At 44.7% G+C, this 20053-nt stretch overlaps 2 protein-coding genes and 2 pseudogenes across 2 annotated transcripts; 2 read left to right on the top strand and 2 right to left on the bottom strand.

Annotated features, from left to right (window-relative positions):
- Positions 1–348: 348 nt before the first annotated feature.
- LOC118392727 (UDP-glucuronosyltransferase 1-2-like) lies at positions 349–2210 on the bottom strand (annotated as a pseudogene).
- A 1105-nt stretch (positions 2211–3315) lies between these two features.
- On the top strand, positions 3316–11816 carry LOC118392726 (UDP-glucuronosyltransferase 1-2-like; annotated as a pseudogene).
- Positions 11712–14152, top strand: si:dkey-165a24.9 (probable G-protein coupled receptor 132). The gene is made up of 3 exons (XM_035783668.2): positions 11712–11851; positions 12063–13021; positions 13359–14152. The coding sequence occupies exons 2-3, from the start codon at positions 12435–12437 to the stop codon at positions 13753–13755; spliced, it is 984 nt and encodes a 327-aa protein (XP_035639561.1). The 5' UTR covers positions 11712–11851; positions 12063–12434; the 3' UTR covers positions 13756–14152.
- A 92-nt stretch (positions 14153–14244) lies between these two features.
- On the bottom strand, positions 14245–18254 carry LOC118392043 (prostaglandin D2 receptor 2-like). The gene is made up of 2 exons (XM_035783667.2): positions 17755–18254; positions 14245–15988 (listed from the first exon to the last, which is right to left on the bottom strand). Exon 2 carries the CDS (start codon positions 15939–15941, stop codon positions 14862–14864), a length of 1080 nt encoding a protein of 359 aa, XP_035639560.1. The 5' UTR covers positions 15942–15988; positions 17755–18254; the 3' UTR covers positions 14245–14861.
- Positions 18255–20053: the final 1799 nt, after the last annotated feature.

The raw sequence follows: 20053 nt of genomic DNA, 5'->3' as shown, positions 1-20053 counted from the left end.
ACTGAGAGGCAGAAAGTTAGAAACCATTTATGACCGGTTAAGTCAAAACTGGGCCAACTCCCTCAGGAGACGGGGGTCTGGCTATCTTCAAACCTTTGCCTAGCCGGCACCTTTGATCCTCAGCAAGGAGAGAGACTCATGACAGCTCTGACAGATGGGTGTGTCCTGGTGGTGGCGCTCAAGAAACACCCACATCAAACCACACCCCCCAAGCCAACTCATGTTTGGCTTCTGTCATGGCTGCCAGCCTTTTTTGAGGAGCAAGCCAATGAATGAGTCCAACTCAGCGGGTGCAGTTCCCCTTTAAGGCAATATAGAAGTCTTACAAGACATTACATTGTTAGACAATCAAAATCTACAGAGTATTTCATCATATGGAAAAGAAGTAGCACATCCTCCACGCGCTGCCTCGCGCACCTGCAGCCGCAGGACGTTGTCAAACTGGTCGAAGAGGAGCAGCAGGTCCAGCACAGGGACCCCGTGGTAGATGGCCTCATACAGGCCTTTGGTGCCTCCGTGAGCCACGAAGGCGCGGGTCTTCGGGTGGCCCAGGAGGTCTTTCTGGGGGAGCCAGTACAGCAGCAGGGTGTTGTTCTCCAGGGAAAAGGGTTGTTCTCCCAGGAACCTCAACACCACCTTATGGGGCAGCTGGGCGAATACTTGGGCCACTACCTCCTTAGGCAGGGCAGACACTATTATTCCCAGAGACATGACCACCACCATGACCACCACCCCATGCTTCCCAGAGCTCTGCATGTAGGCCTCTATGTCAGCAGGGAGCGGCCAAGCTGGACAGCACTGGAAGCCCCCCACATAGACCACGTTGGGCATGGTGGGCCGCAGGAACTCAAACACCAAAGTCCACCCTCATCAGCCACACGTTCGCCAAGCGCGGCATGGAGTCCAGGTCAGCACCAGGGGGGAAGTGATGTTGGATAAGGCTTGTAATACGCAGGGTTATTTATTGAATATTGTTCCACTAAACATAGACATAATGCAACCCATTCCTGGTTCTCTAAAGGAAGTCCATGTGGTTGGAGAGTTCTGGGCCCGACGCAGGGAAAGGGTGAAGGTGAAGTGGCCCTCTCAAGCAACCATAGCAGGTTGAAGAACAGAGGCAGGCCCGAGCACATTGGCCAGAAGGACCCCTATGGGCAGACCAGGGTCAGTCAGCACCAGGTCAAACCGGGCGTTCCAGAGCAAAGCCATGAACACCGATCATCAAATATGGTGGCGGCCGTTCTGGCGCAGAACTCGTGGGCCGTTGGCTGCGTGGAAGTGATCCAGTACTGTTTGCGGAAGGAGCGCAGGCAGGGTGGCAGGGACCGGACTCCCAGAATCCTTTGCATTATCTTGTCATAGTAGCTCTTGCCCACCTCGTCCTCCAACATGTGGACGGTGACGGAGGTGTACAGAGGGGAATTCTGGGGGATGTACCAGCTCTTGGCGGAGTGCAGCACGGTGAGGTTGGGACCTCTGGAGTGGAGCTTCCGTCTACCATCCAAGATTTACCCACCGCAGGTGCTACCGTGGCAACTGTTGCCAGGCGATAGGAGCAGGAAGTAAAGGGCATCCACAAAAGGAGTAGTCACTCCTTTTGGTGGAACCAGCCTGATCGCTGCGAATGGCTCCACCAGGCTAGGATAATCACACAACAGATATGGAATTGATAAAGGAGGAGCAAACCCACAAAACAAATACAAAATTAGTGTAAGCCAGAGCCAGCTCTGGTGTGAGCTAATGTGATTTACAGGTAATTTCCAAGAAAAAGGAAATAACAAGGTTTAGCTTTAGAGCATTTATTAGTCACACGCACAGGGTTGCAGATGTAAATGCAGGGTAGAGTGAACATCTTAAGCGTTGAGCTCCTACAGTGCTGGTCAAAGGGATGTAAATTAAACAGAAAAAATAATAATTTGAATGGATGGAATGAATGTGTCTTAATAGGGTGTGGAACCAGAACAGCTTCAACACTCCTTCGCAAAGATTCTACAAGTGTCTGGACCTCAAACAACATTCTTCGACGCATAACGTAATAATTTGGTGTTTTGTTGATGGTGGTGGAAAACGCTGTTTAGGGAGCCGCTCCAGAATCCCCTTAAGTCTTCAATTGGGTTGAGATCTGGTGACTGAGACGGCCATGGCATCATTTTCATCTTCATCAAACCAGTCAGTGACCACTCGTACCTTGTGGATGGGGGCATTGCCATCCTATGGGGGCATAGCCACGGTAGCCAAAAAATAATGGCCTGCCAAGCATTTTATACATGACCCTAAGCATGATGGGATGTTCATTTCTAACTTAACTCAGGAACCACACCTGTGTAGAAGCACCTGCTTTCAATATACTTTGTATCCCTCATTTACTCAATGGTTTCTTTTTTATTTTGGCAGTTACCTGTAGATTGCTATAGTACTTCTGGATTTATCTACAATATGTACAAAAGCAACTGAGGTACTGTCTCAGCCCAACTTCATTGTGTCCATTGTGAACTTCAGTTGAATTAACCTTAATAACATTATCATGGTAACACAGTTAAGGCGATTACGGTGGAAATCCCTACAGACGGGCTATTCTAACCTATTGGTTTGGTAGAGAGGCAGGGGACTGCAATAATAAGGGGTCTAAGGCCCATTGGATGCTAAAACGTGACATGGAAGGCTATAGCAATAATAGATTTGTAAAGTTAAACTAACAGGAGGAACTATAAATTGATCAATCACCACACATACAGTGGGGCAAAAAAAGTATTTAGTCAGACACCAATTGTGCAAGTTCTCCCACTTAAAAAGATGAGAGAGGCCTGTAATTTTCATCATAGGTACACTTCAACTATGACAGACAAAATGAGGGGAGAAAATCCAGAAAATCACATTGTAGGATTTTTTATGAATTTATTTGCAAATTATGGTGGAAAATAAGTATTTGGTCACCTACAAACAAGCAAGATTTCTGGCTCTCACAGACCTGTAACTTCTTCTTTAAGAAGCTCCTCTGTCCTCCACTCATTACCTGTATTAATGGCACCTGTTTGAACTTGTTATCAGTATAAAAGACACCTGTCCACAACCTCAAACAGTCACACTCCAAACTCCACTATGGCCAAGACCAAAGAGCTGTCAAAGGACACCAGAAACAAAATTGTAGACCTGCACCAGGCAGTGTCTTTGTGCAAAAGGCCCGCTATGACAGGACTAGTAAAGTGAAAAAAAAGACTAGGTGCTAAAACCTGTCGATGTGCCCTTGATCAAGGCACTTAACACTAATTGCTCCTGTAAGTCGCTCTGGATAAGAGTGTCTGCAAAATAACTAAAATGTTAATATTTTACCAGGCCAGTACAGCTTGGCTCAGCAGTATGAAAATTGTATTTTTTGTATGCAATACCTTAGACATCTTGCTATTCTTAGACATGGGTGTTGTTCCTTAGACATCCTTATCTTCCCCGAGGACGACAGCCAATGGCTTAACATGGAGGTCATTCTCCAAGAGCTCGACTCCACTCACTGCTGCGCTCCGCCATGAGCTGGTACATTCCCCACAATTCCCCTTTCTACACCTCAGTGACCCTGAACCCTGCTCCTCCTCCGGCTGGGCAGGGGACCACGGTTCTGACTTCAACACCGTCCTGATCCAGTGCTCTCTGTAACTCTGCAGGGTGTTACCTGTCCACCGCCTCCTGGAGTAGCAGAAGGACACGGCGGTCATGTTGATTATGTTTCATGGTGGGGCACTCAACATGATCTATGCCATCTTGGATGACTCGACCCTTGTCACCAAACTGAGGGAGTCTAGATTCGACCTGATATTACCGATCCTGCCTTCCCTGCTAGGGGGCTCCTGGCCCAATACCTGGGCCTGCCCATGGTTTATAACATCCACTGGCTCAACGCTGGTGAGGCCCCCATGATCGTCGCCCCCACACCGCCGTCCTATGTCGCCATGTACAATTAACTGTTCAGTGACACAATGGACTTCCTGCAGAGGACAGAGAACTTCCTGCGGTACCTGGTCATGCTCTTCGAGGAGTGCCTGGTCATCCTGCCTCTCTATGTCGACCTCCTCCGACATCACTTCCCCCCGATGCTGAACTGATCTCCATGCAGCGCTCGGCGGACGAGTGGCTGATGAGGGTGGACTTTGTCTTTGAGTTACCGAGTCCCACCATGCCCAACGTGGTCTATGTGGGGAGCTTGGAGGCCTGCATGCAGAGCTCTGGGGAGCCCGGGGTCGTGGTCATGTCTCTGGGAACGCTGGTGTCTGCCCTACCTAAGGAGGTAGTGACCGAGGAAGTGGCCCAAGCCTTCGCCCAGCTGCCTCACATGGTGGTGTGGAGTTTCTTGGAAGAAATACCCTCTTTCCTGTGGAACAACACCCAGCTGCTGGACTGGCTCCCCCAGAACAATGTCCTGGGCCACCCTAACACCTGCTTCTTCATGACTCACGGAGGCACCAGCGGCCTGTATGAGGTCATATACCACTGGATCCCTGTGCTGGGCCTGCCACTCCTCTTTGACCAGTTTGACAACGCCCTGCGGCTGCAGGTGCGCGGGGCGACCCAGATGCGAAGTGGTAGGCCATACAAGCTCACAGAACAGGATCGCAGAGTGCTGAAGTGCGTAGATATCGCCTGTCCTCGGTTGCAACACACAATAACTGTTTGTCAGGAGCTTCATGAAATGGGTTTCCATGGCCGAGCAGCTGCACACAAGCCTAAGATCGCTATGCGCAATGCCAAACGTTGGCTGGAGTGGTGTGAAGCTCACTGCCGTTGGACTCAGGAGCAGTGGAAACGCGTTCTCTGGAGTGATGAATCACGATTCACCATCTGGCAGTCCGACGGACGAATCTGAGTTTGCCAGGAGAATGCTACCTGCCCAACTGCATAGAACTGCATAAAGTTTGGTTGAGGAGGGATAATGGTCTAGGGCTGTTTTTCATGGTTCTGGGCTCAGCCCTTAGTTCCAGTGAAGGGAAATCTTAACGGTGCAGCATAAAATGACATTCGAGACGATTCTGTGCTTCCAAATTTGTGGCAACAGTTTGGGGAAGGGCCTTTCCTGTTTCAGCATGATAATTCCCCTGTGCAGAAAGCGAGGTCCATACAGAAATGGATTGTTGAGATCAGTGTGGAAGAACTTGACTGGCCTGCATAGAGCCCCGACCTCAACCCCATCGAACACCTTTGGGATGAATTGGAACGCCGGCTGCGAGCCAGGCCTAATTGCCCAACATCAGTGTCAGACCTCACTGATGCTCTTGTGGCTGAATGGAAGCAAGTCCCTGCAGCATTGTTTCAACATCTAGTGAAAATCCTTCCCAGAAGAGTGGAGTCTGTTATAGCATCAAAGGGGGGACCGACGCCATATTAACGCCCATGATTTTGGAATGAGATGTTCGACCAGCAGGTGTCCACATACTTTTGGTGATAGAGTGTATTTAAGATGTTGTACATATGACTATCAATTGCCAATTTGCTGTCAACAATGACACAAATGGCTGAAACAAATCATAATGAGAAAGGACTTGAACATTTCCCAGGTCATAGACATATCTGATATGGGCAGAAAGCTTAAATTGTTGTTAATCTAACTGCACTGTCCAATTTACAGTAGCTATTACAGTGAAAGAATACCATGCTATTGTTTGAGGAGTGCACAATTAGGAACTTGAAAATGTATTAATTAAACAATTAGGCACATTTGGGCAGGCTTGATACAATATTTTGAACAGATATACAATGGTTCATTGGATCAGTCCAAAACTTTACACATACACGGCCAAAATCTAAATTGCACCTGGGCTGGAATAATCAATATGGTCTTTCTCTTCCATTTCAAAGATGACGGTACAAAAACAAAATGCATGTTTTTTTTTCTTTGTATTATCTTTTACCAGATCTAATATGTTATTTTCTCCTACATTCATTTCACATTTCCACAAACTTCAAAGTGTTTCCTTAAAAATGGTATCAAGGTTATGGTATCAAGGGTATGTCATTTTAGGCGAAAACTGAACAAAAGGGGCAGATCCTTAAGAGGGTTTAAGTTTAAAAAATGAAAATAAATGTAACAAATAAATAAACAGCAGCAGTAAAATAACAATAGCGAGGCTATGTACAGGGGGTACCGGTACAGAGTCAATGTGCGGTGGCACCGGTTAGTCGAGGTAATTGTGGTAATATGTACATGTAGGTAGAGTTAAAGTGACCAGTCATAAATCTCGCCATCACGGTTGACAACTCCATTGTGTCCTCCTCCCAGAGCGCTAAGAACCTTGGCGTGATCCTGGACAACACCCTGTCGTTCTCAACTAACATCAAGGCGGTGGCCCGTTCCTGTAGGTTCATGCTCTACAACATCCGCAGAGTACGACCCTGCCTCACACAGGAAGCGGCGCAGGTCCTAATCCAGGCACTTGTCATCTCCCGTCTGGATTACTGCAACTCGCTGTTGGCTGGGCTCCCTGCCTGTGCCATTAAACCCCTACAACTCATCCAGAACGCCGCAGCCCGTCTGGTGTTCAACCTTCCCAAGTTCTCTCACGTCACCCCGCTCCTCCGCTCTCTCCACTGGCTTCCAGTTGAAGCTCGCATCCGCTACAAGACCATGGTGCTTGCTTACGGAGCTGTGAGGGGAACGGCACCTCAGTACCTCCAGGCTCTGATCAGGCCCTACACCCAAACAAGGGCACTGCGTTCATCCACCTCTGGCCTGCTCGCCTCCCTACCACTGAGGAAGTACAGTTCCCGCTCAGCCCAGTCAAAACTGTTCGCTGCTCTGGCTCCCCAATGGTGGGACACACTCCCTCACGACGCCAGGACAGCGGAGTCAATCACCACCTTCCGGAGACACCTGAAACCCCACCTCTTTAAGGAATACCTAGGATAGGATAAAGTAATCCTTCTCACCCCCCCCCCCTTAAAAGATTTAGATGCACTATTGTAAAGTGGCTGTTCCACTGGATGTCATAAGGTGAATGCACCAATTTGTAAGTCGCTCTGGATAAGAGCGTCTGCTAAATGACTTAAATGTAAATGTAAATAAATGATATACAGCGTGATAGAGGGGTCTGGGTAGCCCTTTGATTATGGCTTGGGGGTAGAAGCTGTTAAGAAGCCTTTTGGACTTAGAAGGGCAGTGATTGGTAGATGGGTAACAATAACAAATCAGACATTGAATATCTCTTGAAGCATGGTCAAGAAAATAATTATGCTGCGGGGGATGAATTAAACCACCCAGACACATCAAAGATACGTTCGTCCTTCTAAACTGAGCTACAGGACAGGAAGGAAATTGCTTAGGGATGTCACCATGATAAAACAGCTAAAGACTTCAATGGCCGTGATCAACAAAATTGTAACAACTGGGCACAGACCACGTCATTACAACATAAACATAACATAATTGGGTAATATTTAGTTGAGACTCAAAAAGACAGCCAAAAGTTTCCAATGTGTTATCACTCTGCTTTCAACCATCTAAAAGCACATCCATATTCCAATGGAAAAACAATGTCAGATTTTAGGTTTAGTTGTCACTCAAATGTCTGTCACAGCGCTTGCAACTATTTAAAAGCACAGCAAAGTTCAAATGGGAATACAAATGTTAGATATTTTGTTTACTTATACAACAAATTAATGTATTATCACTGTGCTTCATCTAATAGCAGAACCATGTGACCTGGATTTCAGTTGAAATGACATTAAAAGTATATGATGCAAGTGATCAATGCTGTTCAAGATTCTGACAGATTATTCTAGCAATTGTGAAGATCTCCACAGACGTGCAACGACCTATGCATGCTATCTTGAACATGCAAACTTTCTATAATTACATAAGATAAAAATGTATAGTTACAGTAACCTCAAAATGTGTCCTTGGTTGTGTTACCCATTTGGAGGTTGAATGTTACATTCGTTTGTAAGGTAGCCTTAACTTTAGGCTATTTACTGTATTTCAAAAGTTATATTGAATTGTGTTTGGTTGGCAACACAACCAAATATCAACATTTAAAGGAGATGTACAGTGTCGACTGCTTGGATATTTCCATCGGAGTCACTGGCTTAATTCTATTCTTTAACTTGTATTTTCGGTTGAGTTGGAGATGTGAATCCAACATATCATTTGTTAACCTGTCAACAAAAGGGATATTGAATTGTGTTTCATTGTCAACGCAACCAGATATCAACATTCAAAGGAGATTTATCTTCTGCTTGGATAGTTCCATCTGTGCCTCTGACTAAGTCTGTCTAATAATGAACGTCTGCACCTCAACCAAAAATCTAAGTTAAAAGAATAGGACTAAATCAAATCAAACTTTAAATGCACTTTCAATAATGTTTTAATATAAACCATAGCTGTTGCCAGCAAATGTTATATAGGCCTAAATAGTATCATTGACATGAGTGATAAAGTATGGTCGCATTTCATTTGCTCTGTTAAACCTACCCCTTGGAATGACTTCAATAGCAACAGTGAATCTATCTCGTTTTTAATTGGAGATCTCTCAACAATCACTCTCACAATTGCACATTGGCAATAGTAGTTACAAATATCAAAGCTGGGTTTAGTTTAAAAAAAAACCTGTATGGGAGACCAAAAGGTTGCTGAAGATAGATCAACTCTCCAGTAGGAGGTGCTGCCCAGCCTATAGTTATTTTTTCTGATAGTGGATATAACGTTGAAGATCTGACGTTGTTTCTAAGGTACAAATTCGAAGGTTTTTCAATGTTGAAAATTGGGTACCATGATGACATAATACTGTGGTTGAAATTTCACTCTCAAAACAACTGTACTTTTTTCAAATCCGATGTATTTACCACGTAGATTCCACGTCACAATATGTTGTCGAATTACGTTGAAACAACTAGTTTGTCCCCAGTGGGTAGTAACCAATGTTCCCTCTTTGTTTTCCGCACTGAGCAAATTTCAGGTCTTCAACTTCAACTTTGTGAAACTTCTGTGCAACTTCCAGCGCGTTTACTGTGAACACTGAGGCTGTACTCGCTTTAAGTAACAGTTGTAACAGTGGCCAAGTAGGCTTCATAATATAGAACTACCAGAGTGGCCTACCGTCAAAAGCAATGGAGAAAATGCATCACATCACATGGAAATGGTTGTTCTATCATTCAGTCTACAGTAGTAGCCAATGTGTGGTGGTCAATGTAGGCCTACATTCCATGAGACTTTTGAAAAAAACATGCAGGGCTTGAGATTATTGACCTGTTCATCTACTTGGCCCTCAGGCCTACTGCAGCTTTGATTGATTATGCCACACCGGTCTGTGTAGAGTGTGGGCTGAGTCATGCTCAACAGAATCCTACTCTGATGCATCCTGTCTACAACAAAATCTCTTTCATAGTTTGTTTTGTTTCGACATGTTGCATTGGAAGTGGCTAATATTGCGTTGATTCGATCATAATTGCCACAGTAAAGGGAAACGTTGATAGTGATAACTTACATGGAAAACTCTAGAAAGTTGAGTGAAGTTCAACTTGGTACTTCTCTCCGTGGGCTACTGCGCGCCGGCACGCAGTTTAGAGTGAACATTGGTAGCTCAACTTCGAGTCTCATAGCAAAGGGTCTGAATACTTATGTAAATACGGTATTTCTGTTTCTAAAAACCTGTTTTCGCTTTGTCATTATGGGGTATTGTGTGTAGATTGATGATCATTTTTTTCAATGCATTTTAGAATAAGGCGGTAACGTAACGAAATGTGGAAAAAAGTCAAGGAGTCTGAATACATTCAAATACATTGTATTAGTGTTTTATTTTTCATTCATCTTTAAAAGTTACATTATAGAGTATTTAGTATAGATCGTTGACAAAAAAATGAAATTAATGTCACGCCCTGACCTTAGAGATCCTTTTTATGTCTCTATTTGGTTTGGTCAGGGTGTGATTTGGGGTGGGTATTCTATATTCTATTATTTGTATTTCTATGTTTTGGCAGGGTAGGGTTCTCAATCAGGGACAGCTGTCTATCATTGTCTCTGAGAACCATACTTAGGTAGCCCTTTTCCCACCTGTGTAATTGTGGGAAGTTGACTTTGTTTATGGCACATATCCTTTAGCGTCACAGTTTGTTTTGTAGTGTTTATTGTTTTGTTCGGCGTCTTTTCATTCTAATAAAGAAAATGTACGCTCACCACGCTGCACCTTGGTCCAGTTCTTCCAACGGCTGTGACAATTCAGCCAATTGTAATTACACTTTGTAACACAATAACATTTTAAGAAATCCAAGGTTGGTTGAATATTAATGATATCCACTGTACATGATTCAATAAAAACGGATGAAAAGCTTGTTCTATTCAAACTGCCCTTAGGGAAGATGGTATCTTGGAACTGTCAGCACCTATTGGATTTCAGTCTGGTGACATACAGTATTTGAAGGAAAATACAAGATGAGAAAGATTACACTATGATATCATGTGTTAAAAATACAGCCTAGCCACCATTGTCTCACACTCCCATTCTCCTCAAACAATTTCAATTGTGCAGTCGGTGGCTTTTTTCCTGTGACTGAGCTACAAAGTTAATTTAGGGTGGGTGGGGGGGGGGTGTCAATGTAAATTGTATGAATTGTTCAGCAGTCTAATGGCTTGGGGGTAGAAGCTGTTAAGGAGCCTTTTGGTCCTAGACTTGGCGCTCCGGTACTGCTTGCCATGTGGTTGCAGGGAGAATAGTCTATAACTTGGGTGACTGGAGTCTTTGACAATTTTATGGGCCTTCCTTGGCCCCAGTGATGTATTGGGCCGTACGCCCTACCCATCAAAGCAAAGGGTGGCTACTTTGGAGAATCTCAATATATATTTTGATTTGTTTGGTTACTACATGATTCCATATGTGTTGTTTCATAGTTTTGATGTCTTCACTATTATTCTACATTGTAGAATAATTAGTAAAAGTAAAGAAAAACCCTGGAATGAGGTGTGTCCAAACCTTTGACTGGTACTGTATATATATTTTTAAAACTCCATTTTCTTTTCCACCTAAAGGCCATAAAATAAAGTTTTAGTAAAGATGCCTGTCATCTGAAAGGAGTCCATTAACTTGTGTTGAATGTTGAGATTACACTGCCTATTTGGTCCACAGACGAGTGTTGAATGTTGAGTGTTGAGTTTATATTGGTCTCTTTGTTAAGCTCTTATCTCAGCCTGTCAATCACTTCCACATCTTCCGATGCAGAGGCTGATCCTCTCATCACAGAGCCTCTGTGGCATGTTATCTCTGACCTGGAAATACACCTCATGCACACACACACACCTCTGAGGAATGCATTGTTTTAGAGGAGACAAAAGGGAAATATGTCATGTTATAGAATCTAACCAAAAAATCTCAGTTGTTTCTCCAACCAACAATAAACTCACAGATTGTTAGAAGAAGAGAATCCATAACTGTTCATCAAATTACTGATTTCAGTTACACCTTTATTATGTGAGGACAAAGGGAGCCTGAGAACTACTCAATGACACATCACCCAAATGACCACCCTTGGCCCCCATAGACCTAATTTCTTAATTTCCTTTCCTTTCCTACACTCATAACAACCCTCTCCTTCTCACTCACTTTCTCCTCCTCTAATGGTCAGAGAACGAGGGAAGAGGGAGGAAAAGGGAGGAGAGGAGTGAGTGTTTTTGTTCAGGAGGAGAAAGGCGTTCTCCTGTGTTCTCAGGATGTGGCTGTTAAAGCCTGGAGAAGTGGGCTTCCTGTCTAGGGAAACGATCAGAGAACAGACAAGGCCCTGAGGTTAAGACGCTGTGTTCCCTCAGAGGACGCAGACACTTTGTGCTGCACAGATCACCAACAGATTGAGCGAAGAAGGGGTTCTGTGGAACGATAGTGGAGAGGTGAGTGAAGACTCTCAAAATGTTTTCTTGTGCTAAATCTCTTTTTCATGCTTTAGTTGAGTGCGTTTTACCCTGAATATCATGCACCATTGCACCTGTTGACATGGTTGCATTGTACATGCATGCGTAATGTTCTGATTGAACGTTGTAGAAATGTTGTAGTAATGTTGAAAAATTATCCTTTCATCATCATTATCATCACTCTCCTCAGGTTTTCCACAAGGACTAGAGACACCCAATCAATAGATCCTAAGCAGAGCAATATATTGGTGCTGGACACCTGACTCTGGGAGTTAATAGAAACAATATGGACAGATCACAAGCATATGCATTTATGGATGACTTCGATTAGAGACAACTTCATTGGTCAAAAACATCTATTTTCACCTTTTCTACCATTCTACCAGTGCATTTGTGAATGAATTTAATGGATATAAAATGCAGAGACTCTCACACCACCGTCTCTCTCTGGGAATATAGATCTGTATCAGAGGGTGATGTAAGCACCTGTGTACTGTAGCACCTGGTTTCTTCTAAAAGGACTTTTAGGGTTCCGGCCCTCACCCAGAGACTGTCAGAGACCATGTCCAACAACAGTGACAGCTGCAACCTCCCCCTGAACACTGACACACTTGGTCTCACCTACATCTACAGCCTGGCCTTCTCACTGGGTCTCCCTTGCAACCTGCTGTCCCTCTGGGGACTGTACCAACTGGGCCGCTCCGGTGGGGGTGGCTGCCAGCTGGTATACATCCTCAACCTGCTGCTTTCTGACCTCCTCCAGCTGCTCACCCTCCCCCTATGGATCCTGTACCTCCAGGGGGCTCACCGCTGGCCCTACGGCCGCCCCGCCTGCGAGTTTGTGGGCTATGTCTTCTACGTCAATGTCTACGCTAGCGTGGTGTTCCTCTGTTTGATAGCATTGGACCGTTGCCTGGCTATAGTACACCCGTTGAGTAGTCGTGGCGTGCGGACGGTGCGGGTGGCGGCAGTGTCTGGAGTGGCGGTCTGGACGCTGACCTTCCTGTTCTGTTTAGGCGGGTTGCTTCCATCGGTGTTCGACGCAGAGAGGCTGCTGTGTCTGGAGCAATACCCCGTCAGCCTCAGATATGCCCACTTTAAGATTGCTACAGTCATCATGGGATTCCTTCTGCCCTGTGGTATACTGGGGTGAGTGGGAAACTGAGTATGAGGAATGATTGGCTGCCTGAATGTATGGTTTCATGAGGAAAAGGAGGAATGTTGCCTGTACTCCACAAAATGTATGTCCCTTTAATGTTTTTTAATAACAATTTGTCTATATTTGTTGATATTAGACACCCAACATTAAGTTGCTTTTATATACATGTAGTAACTATAGAAACTAGAAACACCACCATAATAACATTTTCTTGCATGGAAAAGTTTGTATGGCTATCAGAAAAGTATTGTCAAATGGTCAACATCTAACATATTTATCTGATACGGACACGACCCTTGACCTTTGTATTTTTCTCACTTTCTTCAGTTACACCTCCGCCCGCATTGGGGTGACCCTCCAACAGTCGCCCTCCGTCTCCAACCAGGACCGCCACAAAATCACAGGCATCCTTGTCGTTATCACCGTCATCTTCATTGTCGTCTTCGGACCCTACCATCTGGTTGGGGGGTACCGTTTTGTCTCCCTCCTCCTCATAGACAACCCCTGCGAGTTGGAACGGTCCATTTTCCTGTGCTACCGGCTGTGCTACGGTCTGACCAGCCTCAACACTCTGCTGGACCCTCTGTTCTACATCTTCCTGTGTCACAACGCCCGCCTGGAGCTCCGCAGGTCCCTAACGCCCTGTCTGGGACGGGGGCACACAGCCCCCAAACAGGTCCGACTCAGTCTCAGAGGGAATCCTGATCCTAGTGACAATGTGTAAAAACACTGGATTGGACAAACTGTTTTTGAATGAAGAAAACCTGGATAATCTGTATTGTGTTTCCTGTTTCCTGTTCTTTGATGAGTTTGAATTCAGCAGGAGGACACATTGTGTAGCGAGACTGGACATACAGACAGTATATTACAGTGTTTTCTTGGACTTGCTCAAGGAACTGACTCCACTGGTTTGACTGCTGAGCATTAGTGATGGAAAAAAGCAGCAATTGTGCCACCCAGTGGGGAGAGCATGCATGTTGCTAGCTGAAATTGGAAATAGCGTTCCATCTACTTCACTTTTCTGCTGTGCCCGTCCTCTCTACCTGTTGATGCAGTGCCATAGCTGCCTCAGTTACTACTGTCATATGAATGCACTATATTAATAATAATGTCATAATGTCTTGACTGTTTGCTTGTCATGATTTTTATACTTTAATTTGCTTATCGCAGTAAATAACGTCAATTGAAATACATTATTTATTCATTATAGATATACAGAATCAAACCATTCCTCGCAGCTGTTCTCTCTTAATCAGTACAGTAAAGGTTGTCCAGCTTCAGGGCAGAGGTTTGAATAACGGGATGCCAGTGTATTCTGAGTTCACTGGTAGAGCTGAAACCGAGTGACCGTCATGCAGTTTTGTGGATCATTTTAATGCTCCTGATTGTCTGTCAAGGCTGTACTACAAGACCATCGGAAATATAGCAGATGTATTTCGCCTATTCGGAATGAGTACCGTAAAAAACATATCAGCAAGCAAATATAAAAGCATACTAGAGTACAGCTGAGCCTATACTTCACAGTTCACATTGCTCTACATATCAGTAGATTAAACACGCTATGAGAAGCATTGCAAAAACACACAAAACATGTCCCTCAGTACTTCTGGGTGTATGTTGTACATGATACTGATTCAAAATTCCATGACATATCAATCGATCATTATGTATCCCACAGATGCAGAACCTGGACCGGAACCAAATTTGACAGACCTCTCAGTTAGCAGGGTGTTTCTTCTCCTACTTCGGCTCCAGCTCCTCCTCCGCCCTGGAGTCTTCTCCTCTCAGGCAGGGGGTGTTGTTGTGGGACCTCATCCCCCTCAGCAGCAGCTATGAAGCACCGATAGAGGAGTGTCGGGTGCTGCGTTGCCGTGAGAACTCACCTAGGTCTTCCGCCAGCACGCTCTCAAGCACCGCTCCCAGAGACTGTCTGATCTTACCACACAAATCCGGGCAGCTGAACACATAGAGGATGGGGTTTAGCACACTGTTGAGGAAGGCTAGACTGGCGGCAGGGGGCAGGCCGTGGGCCACGAGGCCCCGGAGGGAGGGTTGGTACTGGGCTGCAGCCTCCAGTACGCTGAAGATGTGGTACGGAGCCCAGCAGACCACAAAACTCACTACCACAGCTACCACAAGCCGCACAAAGCGGAAAGAGCACCTTCTGCAGCCACGCCGCATGATACCAATGTTCACCAACACGTAGCTCCCCACAATGACCACCAGGGGAGGTATGAAGGCCAGGAGGAGCTTAGAGAAGGCCAGGAGGAGCTTAGAGAAGGCCAGGGCATCCTGGCGAGCCTCACACAGCTCTCTTAGGTCAAACTCCCTCACTCCCAGGTACTGGGCGTAGTTATAGTAACACATGACCCGCCCGTCATGTCGGCGAATAGTATCCCGGAACAGATAGTACGGTAGTGTACAGAGTATTGCCAGGGCCCAGATGACCCCGCACACTCTTCCGACCAGGCGTACATTCCTCCGGTTCTGGGCCCAGACGGGCTTCAGCACCACCAGACAGCGGTCGAGGGAGATGGCTGCCAGCAGGAAGGCGCTGACGAACATGTTGAGGAAGAAGACGGAGGAGTGGGTCTTGCAGAAGGTGGTACCCAGGGTCCAAGTGCCTCCACGGGCCAGGAAGATGGTGAAGAAGGGGAGGGAGGCTGTGGAAAGGAGGTCCGAGGCAGCCAGGTTGAGGATCCAAACACTGATGACTGTGCGGCGGACGCGGAAGCCCACCACCCCCAGGATGAGGAGGTTCTCTAGGATACTGAAGGCGGAGACCAGGCTGTGGAGACACACCGTAACCAGGCTCAAAGCCCCCACCCTGGCCGAGGAGTTGGATGGCATGCTTACGTTCACCATGGCCTGGATGAGAGGGCAGTAGACAGGGCTGCTGGAAGTGGTCATTTTTCAGATTCTGGTTCTGACACCTTGTCCACTTTGGCTCTGAATTCCTGTGCCCAACATTGCAAAGAAAACACAAAGAGTCATTAAGGATTGTAATGTTGTTGGTAGTCATGGCGATCACGAACTTGGCAGGTGACACTGTTGTGCAACTGTTGAACATATTATTAGTCATTGTGGTTTCTGTACAAAAAGTTAGCTTGAAAACATTTCCCTGCCATCTCAAACTAATAAGAGAGAGAGAGATGTGGTTTATCTCTCCATCTCACCCTCTCCACATCCTCTGTTCTCATTGTAAACACTTTGTAGGCTGGCTTTGCCTGTAAAGATGAAAGCCATCGTACAAAATCACATTCTTCCTTTCATGTGTTGATGAAAATGTAGTCTATAGTAGACCTTTTCCAATCTTTAATATCAAATTGAGAGCTTTTGTGTAAGCCTACATTTCAAGTTAAATGGATCCAGATCCAAAAATGAGTCTGTATTCTGGAATTCAGCTACACTGAACATAAATATAAATGCAACATGTAACATTTTATACGATTTTACTCAGTTACAGTTCATATAAGGAAATCAGTCAATTGAAATAAATTAATTAGGCCCTAATCTATAGATTCCACATGACTGGGAATACAGATATGTATCTGTTGAGGTTGTGAGGTTAGGAAACCAGTCCGTATCTGGTATGACCACCATTTGCCTCATGCAGCGTGACACATCTACTTCGCATAGCGTTGATCAGGCTTGTAGTGTCTTAACACTTAGTACTTATTTATGTAATAAGAAAGACTCTGAATACAAGCAATTGAACTGGAGCTTCACATTTACACACTTACTCAAACGAGTTAGTACCAGAATAACATAGAACAACCTGCGCATGACCAAGGGTGTTCCCGCCTTAAAGGGGACATCAGTAATTAACAGAACATAACAAGGCTGTTGATTGTGGCCGTGGTATGTTGTCCCACACCTCTTCAATGGCTGTGCGAAGTTGACGGATATTGGCGGGAACTGGAACACGCTGTCCTACAAGTTGATCCAGAGCATACCAAATGTACTCAATGGGTGAGTATGCAGGCCATGGAAGAACTTGTGACATGGGGTTGTGCATTATCACGCTAAAACATGAGGTGATAGTGGTGGATGAATGGCCATCTCACAGTATCTCTGTGCATTCAAATTGCCATCAATAAAATGAAACTATGTTTATTGTCTGCAGCTTATGCCTGGCCATACCATAACCCCACCCCACCGGTACTCTGTTCACAACGTTGTCATCAGCAAACTGTTCACCCACATGATGACATAAATACTTCCTGCCATCTTCCCGGTACAGTTGAAACCGGGATTCATCCATGAAGATTACACTTCTCCACCATGCCAGTGGCCATCGAAGGCGAGCATTTGCCCACTGAATTCGGGTTTACGACGTCGAACTGCAGTCAGGTTAAGACCCTGCTAAGGACGACGTGCATGCCAATTGCACGGTCCCTCAAAGCTTGAGACATCTGTGGCATTGTGTTGAGTGACAAAACTGCACATTTTAGAGTGGCCTTTTTATTGTCCCCAGCATAAGCTTCTTGATATACCACACCTGTCAGGTGGACGGGATTAACTTGGCAATGGAGAAATGCTTACCATCAGGGATGTAAAACAAATTTGTGCACATTTGAGAGAAATATTTGTGCGTATCTAACATTTCTATGATCTTTTATTTCAGCTCATATATCACTTTACATGTCGCGTTTATTTTTTCCCCAGTACATTTTAATTAAACATTTAAAATGAATGGATTACAAATAAAAGCACATGTTACCTGAGAATTTTGTCTCCACTGTGAGATACAACAGTGTTTCTTGTGCTGAGTCCACGTTGGGAGACATGTTGCGCTGGCTGTGATGAGTGTAGTTATGATGGGTGTGCATTCAAACGCACTGACGCACCTACAGTCACACCTGCTAGTCAGTTGAACAAAGGGATGATAAGCTTTTGACAGATTGAAGACAAAAATCTTAATTTCCTCATTCCTCACTGTAACCTTGTCGTTCTGATACGCTCTATGAATCTTTTGATGCATTCAATCTTTTGATGCATTCAATCTCTCTCTCTCTCTCTCTCTCTCTCTCTCTCTCTCTCCTCTCTCTCTCTCTCTCTCTCAAACACACACACACACACACACACAAACACACACTCTCTTGGAAATGTTGATGAAGAGATTGCTGAAGACCACAGCAAGACAATGTACTGCAATAATCATGTTTTTCTGCTGGCTTTGTTGGTCGCTATGTTTGGTGTGGAAACTTTAAATGCCTTTCAGCAAAGCTCCAAACCCAACACTCCAGTAATCAAAATCAGCGTAGCACTAAAAATAACATAAGATAGAACAACAAAAAACCTCCATAGACTCCTATGGACCCTGCTCAATGGAAGTGCACTATATAGAGCAGGACTATCCAACCCTGTTCCTGGAGAGCAATGGTCCTGTTGGTTTTCACTCCAACCCTAATCTAGCGCACCTGACTCTAATAATTAGCTGGTTGATAAACGAAATTGGGTTAGTTACAACTGGGGTTGGATTGAAAACCTACAGGAGGGTAGCTCTCCAGGAACAGGGTTGGAGAGCCCTGATATAGAGAATTGGGTGTCATTTGGTATGTAGCCCCACAATGCACACTGTGATCTGAGGGTTGCACCTGTGCTCTTCTTCAAATAATACTGCCAATCAGATCCCTTGCCACCCATTTGTAGCACAAATATGTGTGTACTCTGTTTTCTTATACAATTTCTACATGTAAAGGATAATTAAAGGACAACTACTATCAAAAACGGCAAATCCTATCCAAGCAGTTAATGTGTTGTTTTTGTCAATCTTCTAGGTATAGGAGTTGCAAAATGTATGTTCTGGCACTGTGGTATACATCCTCCCCCAGTTCCACTCTAATCTTGAGAGGCATTTCTTTAAAACATGTATCCAATCCCCTTGATCCCTCACATAACTAGACCAATCATATGCTTCAATGTGCCGCGGTTGAAACAGATGTGGCAAGACAGGACAGTGATAAGAGGTTCTGCTCGTGATGTTACATTGCAGGCGCAGATCCTCCGATTTCAAAACGATTTGGATCCTAGTTGAAAAGTTAACGCGCTAATGGACTAATTAGATAAATAAATGCAGTAGTTTACGATGCGTGAGATATGAGGTGTTCTGTGGGAATAGGGTCAGATGCGTGTGTCTCACGGCCAATGCGTGAGACAACTGAACTGTTGGCAGCTCTGCATTCAGATGTTCCGAACTCACTTCACTCGCGCTAAAGAGGCCTCGCTCGGCTGGTGCTAGCAGACGAGCAGATCAAATACACCGCAGGAACACCTTTTCCTAACAATTCGAAATATTGTGTATTTTAATCGGTGGGAATTTATTTCGATTGCTTTTACGCCGATTTAAGATCAACAGGTAAAGTGGTTATATGACTGTTGCATAATCTGCCTACTGGCACAATCAATAATAATATTGTGCATGTAAACGTACTCAGTGGCAATAACACACAGCACACTTGAGTGAAAGGTACTTGTAAATAGGGATGATGGCAAAATAACAAGACATGCTGATCATATAAGGCAGAATGGCAGTCTAGTCTCGCAAGAGTCAGTGGCACTTATGACAAATACACCCCAGGTAATTGCAGAATGTTTCAACAGTCGTTTTTCTGGGGCTCACTCATGGAATGGAGAGACAGTGTTCTCTGCTGATTTGATAAAACTTTAAAAAGAACAGCATGGTAGCAGTGTTTTATGTAAAATGTCAACTAAATTTGGTTGCTGTTACTCCCTTCCATAAATCTATTGCAGAATGCAGCCTTTTGACAGCATGTAGTAAAGCATATTTAATCCACACATTCATTAAATCAAATCAAACTTTATTTGCCACATGCACTGAATAAAACAAGTGTAGACTTTACCATGAAAAGCTTACTTACAAGCCCTTAACCAACAGTGTAGACTTTACCGTGAAATGCTTACTTACAAACCAACAGTGCAGTTCAAGAAGAAGAAAATATTGACCAAGTAGGCTGAAATAAAAAAGTAATAATAAAAAGTAACACAAGAATAACAAT

The sequence above is a fragment of the Oncorhynchus keta genome, chromosome 13 (assembly GCF_023373465.1).
Source record: "Oncorhynchus keta strain PuntledgeMale-10-30-2019 chromosome 13, Oket_V2, whole genome shotgun sequence".
In the NCBI taxonomy this organism is placed as follows: domain Eukaryota; kingdom Metazoa; phylum Chordata; class Actinopteri; order Salmoniformes; family Salmonidae; genus Oncorhynchus; species Oncorhynchus keta.
Note: the sequence above shows the minus strand (reverse complement) of the source record. Positions and strands in the feature narration are given on the sequence as shown.